At 36.7% G+C, this 15,926-nt stretch overlaps 3 protein-coding genes across 3 annotated transcripts; 2 read left to right on the top strand and 1 right to left on the bottom strand.

Annotated features, from left to right (window-relative positions):
* Nucleotides 1-3,207: 3,207 nt before the first annotated feature.
* LOC121777376 (aspartic proteinase A2-like) lies at nt 3,208-6,637 on the top strand. The gene is made up of 7 exons (XM_042174617.1): nt 3,208-3,295; nt 4,660-5,036; nt 5,089-5,149; nt 5,570-5,664; nt 5,746-5,858; nt 6,056-6,110; nt 6,261-6,637. Exons 2-6 carry the CDS (start codon nt 4,665-4,667, stop codon nt 6,102-6,104), a joined length of 690 nt encoding a protein of 229 aa, XP_042030551.1. The 5' UTR covers nt 3,208-3,295; nt 4,660-4,664; the 3' UTR covers nt 6,105-6,110; nt 6,261-6,637.
* A 626-nt stretch (nt 6,638-7,263) lies between these two features.
* Nucleotides 7,264-9,651, top strand: LOC121777375 (S-type anion channel SLAH1-like). Its single transcript, XM_042174616.1, has 2 exons — nt 7,264-8,238; nt 9,290-9,651. Exons 1-2 carry the CDS (start codon nt 7,411-7,413, stop codon nt 9,542-9,544), a joined length of 1,083 nt encoding a protein of 360 aa, XP_042030550.1. The 5' UTR covers nt 7,264-7,410; the 3' UTR covers nt 9,545-9,651.
* Nucleotides 9,652-11,140: 1,489 nt separating this feature from the next.
* Nucleotides 11,141-13,809, bottom strand: LOC121777570 (B-cell receptor-associated protein 31-like). Its single transcript, XM_042174867.1, has 2 exons — nt 13,346-13,809; nt 11,141-11,764 (listed from the first exon to the last, which is right to left on the bottom strand). The coding sequence occupies exons 1-2, from the start codon at nt 13,629-13,631 to the stop codon at nt 11,382-11,384; spliced, it is 669 nt and encodes a 222-aa protein (XP_042030801.1). The 5' UTR covers nt 13,632-13,809; the 3' UTR covers nt 11,141-11,381.
* Between the last annotated feature and the right edge of the window lie 2,117 nt (nt 13,810-15,926).

The raw sequence follows: 15,926 nt of genomic DNA, 5'->3' as shown, positions 1-15,926 counted from the left end.
AGCCGTGGAGGTGGTTGAAGAATGCACTTTTCTAAGTTTGAATAATACTACCGTACTTTTTCAACCGTACCAGTATGAGTATCTTTTACCACTCACTTACACTTTAATATTCCCACGTGCTCGCCGCCTATCCATTTTTCTGTTGTCTTTAATTGCAATTGCACTTCCCCATTTTTTATTCAATGGTAATCCAAACCAACTTCGTGCAATAATCACGTTTCGGACTCCACCAGAAATCCATCAACCTTAATCTCATCTTTGTTTGGTTCTAAAATGCATTTTTATAAAGTTTTGCTATGCTGGTTAACTCAATTGAGTTAGTTTTGCTATGCTTTTTAATTCAATTGAATTACATTAATTGTTGTGGAGTGTACAAAATCATGCCAATAAATTGTAGTATATTCATTAGATTTTTTGTGACATTGAGCTTTTCATATAAAAGGGAAGGTTCAGTTGCAGAATCCAGGTAAACGAATATTTTTGTGCTACTCAAGACAAAACAATAAACAATACTTCCTCCGTCCCATAAAAATATGGACGGATGAGATGGCACGGGAATTAAGACAAAATTGATAAAGTAGAGGGGAGAATGGTATGGTAAGTAAGAGAGAGGAAGTGAATGGTAGTTAAAGTAGTGTAAGTGAATAATGTGACCTATATTATTAAATTGATATTTAGTTTCTAAAAATAGAATGCACATATTTTTGTGGGACGAGTGAAAATGGTAAGTGCACATATTTTTTGGGACGGAGGGAGTAATTGATACCTCGAACTTTATTAAAAAGAATGATTTCGCATTGGAAGCATGTTGATACAGCAAAGAACAACGGATGCCTTGAAGAATGAGAAGTAATCAAAGAAGGGCGGAGAATAGAAGAGACGTGAAATATAACTATGTGAAATAGCACAAATATTGCTGGGTATTCGCACTAACAGAGCCCAACTAGATTTAATCTTCTAAGATTAACAAACGATGGGGAGAAATATATTTAAGAATATTTAAATGGAGAGGCATCGCATATTTAATCAAAAATACCATCTTCTAATATATGATGATGCAATCCATGAATTTACTTCTTAATAAGAGTTTAAATCACCGACTCCTGATAAGAGTCTAAATTAGTAATGATTTTCGTTGATAAAAAATTTGAAATGATTTTCATTGATAAGGATAAGAGTCTAACTTAGTAATGATTGGCATTGATAAGAATAGTAATTAATTTTATTGATAAAAGCTTAAATTATAATTGAAGACATCTAGATATTAGTATAAAATGTCAATAAAATACATTCAAGAGAAAATTTCTTTACACGGGTATTAAATATAGTATATAAATTCAAAATTAAATCACACTAGCATAAAATGTATACAAGTTTAAATTTAATCAAGACATATTGATATGATTAAATTTAAACATATAAAATGCTTACGAGTTTAAATTCAAATCAAAACTTTTCGATGCAAGTAGCGTATACTATTTACTAATTAAAGTTTATTAGATTAACCACAATATATTTGAGTTTACAAATAATAAATTTTAACTAAAGATACATTTTTAATAAATGATACTCCTAGTATTATGGATTGTGGACGCCCATATAAAGATTGTATTTCTGTTCGTATTTTTTAAAGAGATGTGTGACATTTTGTTTCACTATCATTTATGGAGTATAATATATTGGCATGATTTTCCCTATTTAAAGAAAAAATATCGATTCTTAATATTTAGCGTAAACAAAATTTAAATTGTCAATATTAATTCGTCATCCTAATTTGAAAAGAAAACCTGATAATCAATTATACTAAAATTGAATCTAAATTGAATGACCTAATTCATTTATATTCTCTATTTATTTGCAAAATACAATCTTCCCAATCCCCATCTAAATAGAAAGTGAAAAATAAAACGAAAAACAAAGGAAAATCCCCAAATCCAAACTTAGACGATACTCCAATGAACATAGTATAAAAAATTTAAATTATAATTAAAAACTGAAAAATCATTCTTAATTATTTAAAGAATAAATAATCCAAACCCAAACCAAAACTTAACCTGAATCCAAATCCAAAACCAAGTGTCGCGTGTTACGCTTCCTAGCAAGTTTTGGTGCCCCGTAAGAGCATCCACACTGGGGCGAACGATAGTCCGCCACTGTAGCTATGCGGACGATGCCCGATGCATCGTCCGCCCCCTATACATCGTCCGTGGACGATGGCGTCGGAACACGCATCGTACGCTGTATCGTCCGCCCCATTGCGGGTCACGCGGACGATGCAACGCGTTTTCCTTTTTTTTCAAAATTTTTATCTATTTAAACCTCCATTTCTCTTCCATTTCCCACACCAATAATTCTCTCCCATCTCTCACTTTCCTCACACACCAATATTTCACTCCCAATCTTTCTCACTGAAAAAAATGAAACCCGGCGACGACTGGAGTACGTCATCTGTTCGGGACGGTTCTGGTACAAGGACGTCATTGCCGATGTCATGTATGCGTGCATCATCTTGCATAACATGATAGTCGAACACGAAGGTGGAAGAGTCACCGATTGTGGCGATGATGAAGGTGGATCTAGCTCCAGCACGGCAGCCCCGCCCCACGTTCGAAGATTACCGATGGGCTTCAATGGGGTTCTATCTAGACAGGCCTCAATACACAACCAACAAGGCCATGCTCAGCTCATGAACGACATGATTGAAGAAGTTTGGGACCGTTGAAAATTTGTAGTTTTTTTTTATTTCTTAGTGTAATGTTTGAATTTTAATGAAATGAAGTTTTTTTCCAATTTTTGTAGTATTTTAAATATTCAAATAAATAAAATGCTTATGGCGGACTATAGGACGACCTATAGGGCATCACACTGCAGGTGGAAGGGTAGGAGGATGAAATGTTGATGTGACGGAGCATAGAGCGCCCCCCTAACCCCCCACTATGCGACGTCGCCTTCTCTCACGTTATTCCATCCTTTTCATTGACCTACCTGGCCATCCCGTCCCGTGCCCACTTCCCACCGTTCGATCAAATTAGACGCCTCTGATTGCGCTGCGCATCATAATCTTCATGCACCGCGACACACGCGAGCTTACTACTTCATGAAAATAACACCTCCCCACAATCCAACGGCTGTGGAAAAGTACGAGGTCTTTTATTAACGGCTGCGATTTTCGGGAAACTGCAACTGTTTCTCCAAATATATTTTGGTTACTTCCTATTTATTCGCCACCCTCCCCATTCATCCCTTTCGTCACTGCTTCAGATTGCTTCTCCTCTCGTCTGTCTTCGACCTCTCGGTGAGTGTGTGTATTCATGTATTTCGTATGCTTCTTTTTCTGTTAAGAATTCTTCATTTTATATCCTCTTAATTGTTCAATACGCGAGGTACATTTTGGTACTGTTACAAAAATGAGAAGAAATACAGATGTGAATGTGATCGAAGGGTTTTTGTTAGGTTTTATATTAGAAATGGCCACACTTATATAGCTGAGCTAGGATCGTTACCAAGTCGATGTTGGACAAGAATTAAGTCGATGTGGGACAAGAATTATGAAGCTATGATCGTTGAATTAAGTCGATGTGGGACAAGAATTATGAAGCTATGATCGTTACCAAGTCGATGTGGGACAAGAATTATGAATTTTAACACGCCCATGTGGGACAAGAATTATGAATTTTAGCACGTCCCCTCACGTGTGGTGTCGATGTGGGACAAGAATTATGAATTTTAATCACGTATTCACGTGTAGGCCGGAATGACACATCGGACCCCCTCACGTGAGGGTGTGGTGTCGATGTGGGACAAGAATTATGAAATTTTAACACGATCATGATAATTATGAATTTTAACACGCCCCCTTACGTGTAGGCCGTAATGACACATCGGACTTCCGTCACGTGGGTAGGCAAGAGAAGAGATAAAGAGATATAATGCCCGCTCTGATACCATATTAGAAATGTGCCACTCACCCCTTAAAAGGCCTTATAAGGGGAGGGTTATCCACGCTTATATAGGTGAGCTAGGATCGTTACCAAGTCGATGTGGGACAAGAATTATGAATTTTAACATTTTAATCATCCATTTTGGATTTGTGATGATTTCAACCTTCTGATTTTGTATTTTCCTTATTCAAACGACGCATGCACTACGAATCTGGATTATTAGTAGATTATTTGGACTGATGAATTATACAGATGTTATGGACTGATAGATTATTGTTTTTTTTGAGTGATGGATTATAGTTTTTTGTCCTTGAATGTTCTGTTCGTCGTAGTGTTTATTTTTTGTATTTCACCCTTTCTAAATTTAGCTTATGTTGTAGGAGTAGTTTGCTACTCTTTCTTATTTGATGCGTTTCTGTATGCCGGTGAAAGGGGAAAGTGACTAAATTGATAAAATTGACAAATTCTTTGATTGCATGGTGAGTAAAGTATGTCGGAATGGTTGATTTAATAGTTGTCTTATGGAAATATGGAAGCTAAGATAAGTGCATATCAAGTTGATAAAACTAGCCTTACTCTTAAGGGAGTACGCACTATACACACAGTCGTCATATAATATAGCATGCTGCAGCTTGCTTGGGCATTTTTTTTATCGTCTAGTGGTTACGTAACTGTAGTCTTAGCAGAGCAATAGATAACTTGTTAATCCGTGTTACAGGTAAAATGGGGACCCGAGTTAAAGCAATTGCTTTCACCTTTTTCCTTTCAAGCCTGTTCTTTTCTCTTGCATTTTCTGCATTGGATGATGAATTGCTAAGAATAGGACTTAAAAAGATGAAGTTTGATCAAAACAATCGACTTGCTGCTCGTCTTGAGTCGAAGGATGCAGACAAATTGAGAGCCTCAATTAGGAAGTACAATTTCCGGGGTAAATATGGTGAGTCTGCAGATACTGACATTGTTGCTCTGAAGAACTACATGGATGCCCAGTCTTTTGGAGAGATTGGTATTGGTACTCCTCCGCAGAAATTCACTGTGATCTTTGACACTGGTAGCTCCAATCTGTGGGTGCCCTCTGCCAAATGTTACTTTTCTGTAAATTTATTGAAAATTTTGAAGTGGTTTTGTAGAAGGGAAAACACGCTAGGTTCCTTGTTTTTTCCACTCCAAGTACAAGTCCAGCCAGTCAAGTACTTACAAGAAGAATGGTGTGTTATCCCCTGCCTTTTTCATGCTCATGTTATCATGTTGCGTTATTCTCCCGTGCTTTCAAGCCAAAGATTCATATGACATTGTATACTTATAAATAAGTTAATTTGTTCTGATGCATTGTTACTTTTCGGACTAAAACATGGTGCTGTTAATACTTGACAAATATTTTTTGGATGTAACTACATATGGTATGTACTTATTTCTGGAGAATCCTTCATTCTTTTGTACTTGGTAATCTGTTTTTATTTGCATTGTACCATTGCTATTTACCTTCGACCTATTAACAAGTTCCATGGATTTGTATCAGTTAATAGGATTTTATCATGATATTGGAATGCATTAGTCTGCAATGTGACATAATGTAGGTTATGCACAGAGATAAAAAAAAAATCTGCTGTATTGTTTTTGGTCTACAGGAAAATCCGCTGCTATCCAGTATGGGACTGGGGCTATCTCTGGATTCTTCAGTGAGGACAACGTCAAAGTCGGCCACCTAGTTGTGAAGAACCAGATCCTGCCTACTCTTTTAGTTTATGTTTGTAGTGGGTAGTAGTATTTGGTTACTTACAGTGGTGTCCTTGACTTAATCCAGGAGTTTATTGAGGCAACGAAAGAACGTGGTGTTACATTTTTGGTGGCCAAGTTTGATGGCATCCTGGGACTTGGTTTCAAAGAGATCTCAGTTGGAAATTCAACTCCAGTGTGGTATGATAATTTGCTGTTTACTTTTATTTGACTTTGCTTGGGGTTGCATTATGGTGATTGAACGGGTGTTTCAAGAGCCAGGATTTCCTTGTTACTATGTCATTCAGCTCCCATTGATAAGCTTTTGATAGTTGGCATCTTTGCCATGTCACGTTCATTTAAGGGATGCTGTAGTTAACTATTTGTATCTCTTCCAGGTACAACATGGTCAAGCAAGGTCTCGTTAAATGCATGCTCTCTGCTTAAAACCATGTATGGAAGATTTTCTGTTTCCGTATATTACTGTTCCGTTTGTTGGTCATGTGCTGTTTTAGGGTGCCTTAAATGCATATGGCACTTCCATTTGAAACAAATGACTCGTCTACTTGAATTCTCCGTAATTTTGTCGATGCATCCGCCCAGGCCCCAGGGTGTGTCAGTTGTGCTACTGGAAGCTATTGGAAAATCGGAATAGGAGAGCACTCATACTTGTGCTACTGGAAGCTATCGGAAAGTCGGAATACTCACAGTTAGTACTGTTATCATGGCGAGAATTACTTGTCAAACCTCTTTATTCGATTTTGAACTCAAACCTGACAGTGGCTCCTAATCAAGCCGCGCCGCGCGAGCAATCGTGTCGAATAGACATTGTTTATCTGAGAAATAACAACACAGAGGGATGATGGCATCTAGCACCAGTCGTCTAGTGGTAGAATAGTGGCTCGATTCCCGGCTGGTGGTGCAAAGTACTATGATGATTATTCCCATTTTGTTAATATTGAGGTAATTTTACTCATTTTCACAATAAATCTGAAAATCGTAATCTACTTTTATAGGAGTATTACAATAGTTAAGGTGTATAAATTTTGAGTCGATATAAATAAATTAGAGAAAACATTCAATTCCAGCCAAAGGTGCGTAGTGTTAAATAAAAATGTGGAACGATTTAATATGTTACGAAACGATCTTAATTGGTCTTACACATTTTAACACGTAGTAAAAGTCTTGTGCATAATGTAGTGGTACATGATTGACACCAAAAAAAAAAAAACTACACTAAATTAGGATATGTAGGAGTAGGACCAAATTAGAAAAGCCAATTAGGTATAATACTTTATACTACTATAATAGACGCACAAAAATCGATTAAGTGGATAGGCATATGTAGGACCAAATTAGGAAAGTTTAGCATCCATTAAATCAATTTCACTTCGACTGAAAATAACATAATACAGATATACTAGTATTTCATAAATCATAATCACGCTTAACATTGATTTCATAATCATGCTGATAATGAAAATCAGGTAAAGCAAAAAGCTAGATTGATAATGGCGGCACTAGTGGCTTATCTCTTATCACACCTTTAATTAGGCGACGAAGAAACTATTATACTATTATCAATATCAAAACACACTACACATTGCAAAATTAAATATAATCACCCTCTCACTTATTAGTGCCCCCTACTTGATTCTCCCTCACACGTAATACGCTTCGTTCAAGTAAATTAAACCTAACATTGCTATAAATTCCCAATTAGGGCAGCAACTCTAATATCAATCGAGCCCCAATGGCGAACTCCATCGACATTGTAGTCGAAAATCGCAAAGGCGACGAAGCCGAAGCAGCAGCTTCGGCTTCGTCAGTCCTAACTAGAGTCAACGCAGGCTACTTCACAATCTCCCTTTCCCTCGGCGCCCAAGCCGTGCTTCTGAACACCTTAATCGACGATCATGCCACGACGAAATTAAAATTTTATTTTAATTTGGTCGTGGCCGATCGCATCCTCGGCCCATGGGCCATGCTGATGACGTGGCTCTCTCTGTGCACCCTGGCCCTAATTTCGTCCCTCTACATTTTGAGGTGCGTGTTCCACCTGTGGCTCGTGAAGGCCGAGTACTCGGACCGCGTGGCGGTCAACTTCCTCTTCGTCCCGTGGATCTCGTGGCTCCTCCTCCTCCGCGCCACGCCACAGCGGGTACTCTTGCGCCTCCCGCACGAGGTCCTGCTGTGGGCGCTCGTGGCGCCGATTGTGGCGCTTGATGTAAAGCTATACGGGCAGTGGTTCACGAGCGAGAAGCGGTCGCTGTCGGCCGTGGCGAACCCCACCAGCCACCTGCCGATGGTGGGGAACTTCGTCGGGGCGTGGGCCGCGGCCGGGGTCGGGTGGAGGGAGACCGCGCTGTGCCTTTTTGCGGTCGGCTTGGTGCATTATGTGGTCGTCTTTATTACGCTCTATCAGCGTTTGACCGGGTTTCGGGCCGCGCTGCGGCCCATTTCCTTTTTGTTTTTTGGCACGCCGAGTGCGGCGTGCCTGGCGTGGAGCGCGATTTCGGGGGGGTTTGGGGTGGCATGCAAAATGCTCTTCTTCCTCTCGCTCTTCCTTCTCGCGTCGTTGGTGAGTGTCGCATCGAGGGGTGGACGCATGAAAAAATATTTGTCGGAACTCTATTTTTTGGGGAAAATTGTTGGAAAAACCATCAAATTTGAAAATTTTCAAATCAATCCTGCCATTTTTGAAAATAATCAATTACTCCATAGTCCATATCATAAATTTGAAAATTTTCAAAATTATTCCATGATAAAATTCGGCGTTCTAGACGTCTTTCATTTTTTGAATGAATGGTAGTAGTATGTCTTTAGCAAATTTTATTGCCATGCAAATTTATCTTGGGCACTATAGTACGGAGTAGCATAAAAAATGCTCAAAGACAAACTATACTTCAAAAAATGAAAACACGTACGACGCTAAACTTTTTGGCTTTGGGTTGATCGAGAAAATTTTCAAATTATATTTATTATTGCCTACCTTCTTTGTCTGCATATAGTAGTCCCGTTTTTCCATTTCGGCATGTTCACGAATAGGAATCCCGGTTCATTTTTACTGTGAACGGTAATATGGCCCACATTCTATTAACACACATCTCATTCAAATTTCACATAAAACTAACGTGAGATCCATATACCACTAACTTTTTTCTACCCACTTTTTTTTAACATTTCTTAAAACTCATGCTGAAAAGAAATGAGACTCCTATATGCACACGGAGAGAGTATTTTTCAAAGTTGCGAATAACCAAACTTGATGGTTTTCCGACAATTTGCCCATATTTTTTTCGGAGTCTATTTTTTTCCTTCTTCAGACAAACTCATATTACAGTAAAGTTTCTTTATTTTTTCTTTCCTCGTGCAATTTCAGTACTTTTTAATCCTATAACCTCTGGCAATTTGATCTTCAGTTACGTCAATTTAGTAAGGACCGAATATAATTTTTTACCAATTTTCATAGTAAAAAAAAGAAATAAAGATGAATCCCCTCCTCGTGACCTCGAACATTGTGTCCATTCGTGCTCGTAACATATTATATATCATATCATATCATATCATATCATAGACAGAGAGTCGAGATTAATTGCTAATTCGTACGTTTATGTGTGATCTGAGAACAGATGTGTCGGCCGGCGTATTTCAAGAAATCGATAAAGAAGTTCAGCGTGGCATGGTGGGCGTACTCGTTTCCCGTAAGCTTCGTGGCGGTCGCATCAACGCAGTACGCGGAGGAAGTGAAGGGTGTGGCGGCGGGTGGGCTTATGCTACTACTTTCTTCACTCTCATTGTTGGTTTTTGTGGCAATGCTCATACTCACAGCTCTAAATACTGATAGGCTTCTGAGACAAAATGATTCTTCTCTCAGTTTCACTTGATTTGAATAAATATGTAACATGAACATGTACTTGATTAGCCCTACCTCTTTGACTATCCGAATTTCGTTAATTAATTATGAAATTAAGTGTAATGTCATCACCACTCACTTTCCACCAGTAAGTCACTTTCATGTTCACTCTTGGAGAATCACCTCTTCATGCCTCCAAAGACCAACTACAAAAAATCTGTATATAAATCAAAGAGACATGTTATTAATCTATATAAAAAGAATGATTTCATACATTTGGTATTTCAACAAGAATTGCATTATTTGATATTCTTAGGCCATAAACATGTTGAGAACTCTGAAATTCCAGCTCATATCACAATAATCACGCAAGGCAAATAACACATCCTTATTCACTCAACACAATCAATAATATATTAGTATATTTGTGTCATTCAAATCCAACCATTACCTTGAATATATGTACAAAATCTAATATAGCTAAATTTGCTATTGATGATCAAGCAACGACAAAAGTACAAGAGAATTTACTAAAATAAGATGCATTTATAGAGAATTAGATGATGGCACAAATATACTCATGAGCTTAAGATTGTAGTAATTAAAAATTGTACAAAGTTAAATCATCTCCAACCATATGCCAAAAACTCATTTATGGTATAGAAAATTTCTCTAACCATATATCAAACCAAATCCATTTTTGAATTTTTCTATAGAACAATACTCCTTCCGTCCCATAAAAATATGTATTCTTTCATTTTTAGTTTGTCCCACAAGAATATACACTTTCTAATTTTGAAAACTCTTTAATCTCTAATGAGGTGGACCCATTCCCCAATAACAATACTTTAATTAGTACTCCATCCGTCCCATAATAGATGTCACACTTTACTTTTTAGTTTGTCCCACAAAAGATGTCACATTTCTTTATTTGAAAAAAACTCTATCTCATTTGAATATAAATATACTATTTTCTCTATCTACCTAATACACCAAATAAATCTCCTAAAATCCTGTGTCATTTTCTAAGTATGTCATCTATTATGGGACGGATGGAGAACTTTTTATCTCTACATCTCTCTTACTTTACCAATTTTGCATTAAAACTCGTACTGAACTCAAAGTAGTGGTGGTGCTACTACAAAATTTCTTTGGGGACGGAGGGAGTACCAAATATGGTGGTGCTAGTACAAAAATTTTATAAGACATACACTAAAAAATGGTGTAAAATTTGGATTTGGTATAAATGGTTGGAGTAACACTACTTTTTGATGTGATGTGTACTCAAAATTAGGTTTACTTTTAGTGTAAATGGTTGGGGATAACTTAAGTCATCCACAATGAGCATCCCCTTCCCTTAATTGATCGTGTTCTTTTCATTACGTCCCCATGGAACGAGCCGGCCGTATGCGTTGCATATGCCCTTATAGTACATCCTCCTTCCCATAATAGATGACATACTTGTTTAAAGATGTTTTGTATGCTAGATGGAGAGAGAAAATAGTACTATATTTATATTAATGTGAGAAATAGTTTTTTTCAAAAAAAAAAAGAAATACCATATTTTTTGTGAGACAAACTAAAAAAGAAAGTATGACATCTATTATGAAACTAAGAGAGTAAAATATTAATACAATTTTAAATTGTTTGATTGTAAAGAGATCTCATAAAAAGACTTTTTAACAATTTTGGGTATCAGTATTTGTTCATTGTAGAAATAACTAAAAGAAGAAAAGGTAAACAAAAAATGGAGCCTCTTCTACTAGAGACTCTTTTCTTGGAAAGTGGAGGGAAACTGCTGCTATAGTATAACACAAGTGCGTGCCAAAAACCCAAAAAAAGAAAGCCACAATATATAGAACGATGCCTCACATCACTTTTTTGCTATCAGAAAAGGAAAATTGTCGATCTAGAGACTGAAGTTGGCTTCGGAGGTTTTGGTTTTCTTCAAGCAAGCGGTCGTATTCAAGAAGAAAGCCTTCCGATTGCTTCTTCAAGGCTGTCGCATTGGCTTCCGCACTGCTTGCCTCTTTACTCTTTTCAGCAAGATGTTTCTCCAGCCTACCTATCATTCCACGCAGTTTACTCATCTCGTCTTCCAGTACTTTGATTTCCTCAGGTGCTGGAGACCTGTTATCATCGAAAACTCGATTCTGTTTTTTAACAGCTTCCGCGCTCTTCCTCCTTATACGCAGTTCCCTGATGTAGTGATGCAGCCTGTCGACCATCAGGGCAAGGAATAGGGAGAATCCTGCACCAGAATTGATGTATATTAAACTCTTGGAAAAGTAGATAAATTCCAGAATATGGAATGAATATTTAACCAGGTAATAGCATGTGTTAAGACAGTTATGAGAGCATGCTTAAAGTGAAAAGTATCGAAACCATTCCACAATAACATGGAGCCTGTGTTGACGTTAGCTTTCAAGCGAAAGAGAATTGAAATGGCAGGTTGGTAGGCCTAAGGAAGGTAAAGTTCATTTTTTAAAATGGTGGTCCCATAACATGGATTAGCCAAGAATCTTCAGAACATTTAAAAATTTAAGAACGTTACAATTGTACAATTACATAAAATTATGAGGCAATATATAATGATTCCAAACAGATGAAACCAATAAAACAGCGAGTTCCATTTTCAGAATGTCAATTTTATATAGTCAGTATTTGGGTCCTAAAGTAAAGATGAGCATACCAAATACAAGGTCCATTCTCAGGTCCTTAAGAGTAACTAAATATGAGCACAGGGACACGATTATGCCCGGCTTAAAACATTCAGTTTCAAGATCAGAATACAAGTCAAGGTACCTCAAATAGAAAACAGCCATTCATGACACCTATCGGATTACTGTTAACTGCATACTGCAAACTCCCCAATGAATTAAGCACCTATATCTTCACATAACTCTGTTTCCACTTTCCAGTATGCACCAAAAGATGATATTGATATTATGCTAATATCAATTTCCAGTGAATAAAATAAGCAGGCTGGTTACACAAACGTATTTGCCAAAGATCAAATCAAGGAAAATCAAAGACCCTAACCAGATTAAGTTTGTATTCAACTGAACATCATTAGCCATATAGCATTGCACTCAGCCCCCAATCCATGCACAAAATTCATGGATAAAAGATATTCATGCTGGCCATTTGCCATTGCTCTAGCGGACTAGATTACATCATGTTAATGAAACAATGCACGTCGTATACCAATTCAGATCACATGCCAGTTCTAGTTGAACTGTCATTGCATGATATTTTCCATAAAAGTCCAACTAAGGCATTTCCTATCACCGAAAGGCTGGATACTATATGACCTCAAGACAAATTCACATTCGTACACTGTCTTAATCAAAAAAAGAAAACCTCCACTCATACGAGACCTCTAATATTCACAATCTTAGACTCTACTTCAAAATCAAAACCTTGAAAAGGAAATTTGAAGGATGCACCATGAAACCATTGTTATACCTAAAACATCATAGACCATCACAACCAATACCGAAAAATAAGTGATTTCACAGCAAGAAACAATATACGTTCATGACAAAAAGAGAATGAACAGGAAATCCACTAAACAGGGAAACCCAGTTAAAAAGGTATATCTACAGAAAATAAACGATCGGATAAAAAGATTCAATTAGTTATGCTCTTTGTTTTTTCCTACGCGTAGTCATATCCAGAACAATGATCCTCCGAGATATCAAACGAATTATGCAATGTCGATGCAGCTTAGCAACAAAGTTACGAAATCCAAATCAGAAAATATAGCGTTCGTAGTTGAGAATTTCTGATTAAAAAAATGAACAAGGATCCAATTACAGGAAATTCTCACCCATGAGAGAAGCTTCGAGAAGGCGCTTGGCGACGATGACCTGATCGGTGGGATTGACTTCAGCCTCATCCTGGATCCAACGCTTCTGCATCGCCACCACATTATAGACGGTGGCCACCATGAGCACGAAGACAGTGACGGCGACGGTCTTGACGACGATCGGGCCGCGACCGCGCTTGAGGCGGTCCAGCCCCATCACGACCAGCTTCCTGAGCGGCGTCTTAAACACGAACGCCACGATCAGCGACATCTCCGCGAAAATAAGGCCGAAAAGCAACTGGATCATCTTCACTTATGCCTTATTCTTCTTTAATTTCTTCAATTTTCACACGAATTTCAGCAACGTCATATTGAGAGGAGAATCGGAGAAGGGGAAATGGGGTTTTGATTAGACGGATCCATGTTTGAAACTTGAGATTATTGTTTTTGCCCTCTTTATGCTATTTGGGAATTGGGGCTTTGCTTCTTCTTGTTTGCAAATTCATCCCCATATTATCAATTTCTTATAATTTTAGTATTTCCTTTTTTTGGTTGAAATTTGCACTTTGAAATTTTAATTACTCTACTAGCGTGAGATTCATTTCCTATCTAAATTGGATTTCAATCATTTCAAAACTCGAGCATTATTCATTTACTAATTACAATGCAATTTAAAATAGAAGAGTGAATTACAAAAATGGTCTCTGACTTATGAGTTTATCTCGTCTATAGTCCCTAGATTTTAAAAATATCGTCAGACATCTCTGGACTAAGGGTTTATCTCGAAATTGGTCATTTTGCCATTTTTTTTATACGAAAATACCCTTTTGAGGGTTTGGGCAATTTGGACTTTTTACACTTTTAACATTTTAAATTTGATATTATTTCAGTGATGTATTAAATCTGATATTATTTCAAAATTATCATTCTTATTCCCTTTTCACTTTGTTTCTTTATTTCAATATTGGAGTATGATTTTATAAAATTAAATTTTAAATTTATATTTTTAAATATCAATAAATTTTTATTAATTATTAAAATTATTAATTACTTCCTCCGTCTGCGAATAGGAGTCCAGTTTTTCCATTTTAGTCCCTCCGCGAATAGGAGTCCCGGTTCTCTTATACCATAAATGATAATAGGGTCTCACCATCCACTAACTCATTCAACTCACATCTCATTTAAAACTAATATATATAAGTGAGACCCATATTCCATTAACTTTTTTCCACCCATTTTTCTTAACATTTCTTAAAACTCATGCCGCCAAGAAATGAGACTCCTAATGGCAGACTGATGGAGTATTAATTATTTAAATTTTAAAAAAAATCTAAATTTAAAATTTAATTTTGTAAAATTAAATCTAATATTGAAATTAAGAAACAAAGTAAAGGATGACAAAAGGGAAGAAGAATGATAATTTGGAAATAATATCAGATTTAGTACATCACTGAAATAATATAAGATTTAAAATATTAAAAGTATAAAAAGATCAAATTGCCCAAACCCTCAAAAGGGTATTTTTGTATCAAAAATTGGCAAAATGATCAATTTCGAGATAAACCCTTAGTCTAGCCCTTAGTCTAGGGATATCTGACGATATTTTTAAAGTCCAGAGACTATGAGCGAGATAAACTCATAATTCAGGGATCGTAGTTCACTCACAGTAAAATTCTTATCCTGACAATATTTTTGTGATGAAGTCTAATCCTATTTTTTTCGAGGAGTATTTACTCTAATTCTGCAACCTTCTGATCAAATCATAATTTGAATACAATATACTATATTAAAACAAAAAATATTACCATTTCAATTTGTAATGATTCTTTATCCAATAAAAGTCAGGTCCAACTTTGAAAAAAAAACAATTACGTACATAGTAGAAATTGAAAGAAACAGTTTCAGTTTTCATAGTCGATCGATTCAACATAATATAGGAATAATTTTAATTAGTTCTAAAACAAAATGGCTCAAATAATACAGCTTATAGTTTTTCAGTGCAGAAATAATAGACTATGTATGCTAAACAAGGTGACAAATTCCAAACCAAACAACATAACTTCCTCCTCTCATCAAGGTTTAGCAAGTGCAAGAGATTTGGCTCTTAGATTCAGAAATATTCCCCTGTAAAACATACAACAAAATCAGAATAAGAAACATTGATGGAAACACATCCCACAACGCTTTGGAGGATAACACGGAACTGCAGTGGCACATACTGATGATTCACCCATCCCACCACAGGCCTGAACTGCATAAATCAAGTATATAAGCCTTTCTCAATGAATTCACAGCAAACATTAAAACCGAAGCATTTAACATCGACGTATACTGGACAGTCGGATATTCCTTCTTGATTTTAGATTTCGTGTGGAACCAGGACCTCCCTGTGCAAATTATAACTACAAGTTAATTGAATCGTATACAGAATACAAATTAGTAAACAATGCACACTTTCAAGAAGCATGCGTTCTCCTTCACCATGTTGTGGGGTTCGTATTTTCCTACCATCTAACTTGCTTCTTGTGCAATTCAACAGCATCTCGCAAACAACCATGAAATTTTTATTCTTTCGGCCTAAACTTGATATCTGAGATCTAGT

Source organism: Salvia splendens, chromosome 18 (genome assembly GCF_004379255.2).
Source record: "Salvia splendens isolate huo1 chromosome 18, SspV2, whole genome shotgun sequence".
In the NCBI taxonomy this organism is placed as follows: domain Eukaryota; kingdom Viridiplantae; phylum Streptophyta; class Magnoliopsida; order Lamiales; family Lamiaceae; genus Salvia; species Salvia splendens.
Note: the sequence above shows the minus strand (reverse complement) of the source record. Positions and strands in the feature narration are given on the sequence as shown.

Coding starts and splice junctions, on each gene's coding strand:
- LOC121777376 (XM_042174617.1), top strand. CDS start 4,665: ATGGGGACCCGAGTTAAAGCAATTGCTTTCACCTTTTTCCTTTCAAGC. Junction 5,037..5,088: donor CTGCCAAATGTTACTTTTCT/GTAAATTTATTG, acceptor AAAACACGCTAG/GTTCCTTGTTTTTTCCACTC. Junction 5,150..5,569: donor AAGTACTTACAAGAAGAATG/GTGTGTTATCCC, acceptor TTTGGTCTACAG/GAAAATCCGCTGCTATCCAG.
- LOC121777375 (XM_042174616.1), top strand. CDS start 7,411: ATGGCGAACTCCATCGACATTGTAGTCGAAAATCGCAAAGGCGACGAA. Junction 8,239..9,289: donor TCTTCCTTCTCGCGTCGTTG/GTGAGTGTCGCA, acceptor ATCTGAGAACAG/ATGTGTCGGCCGGCGTATTT.
- LOC121777570 (XM_042174867.1), bottom strand. CDS start 13,631: ATGATCCAGTTGCTTTTCGGCCTTATTTTCGCGGAGATGTCGCTGATC. Junction 11,765..13,345: donor TCTCGAAGCTTCTCTCATGG/GTGAGAATTTCC, acceptor ATTCTGGTGCAG/GATTCTCCCTATTCCTTGCC.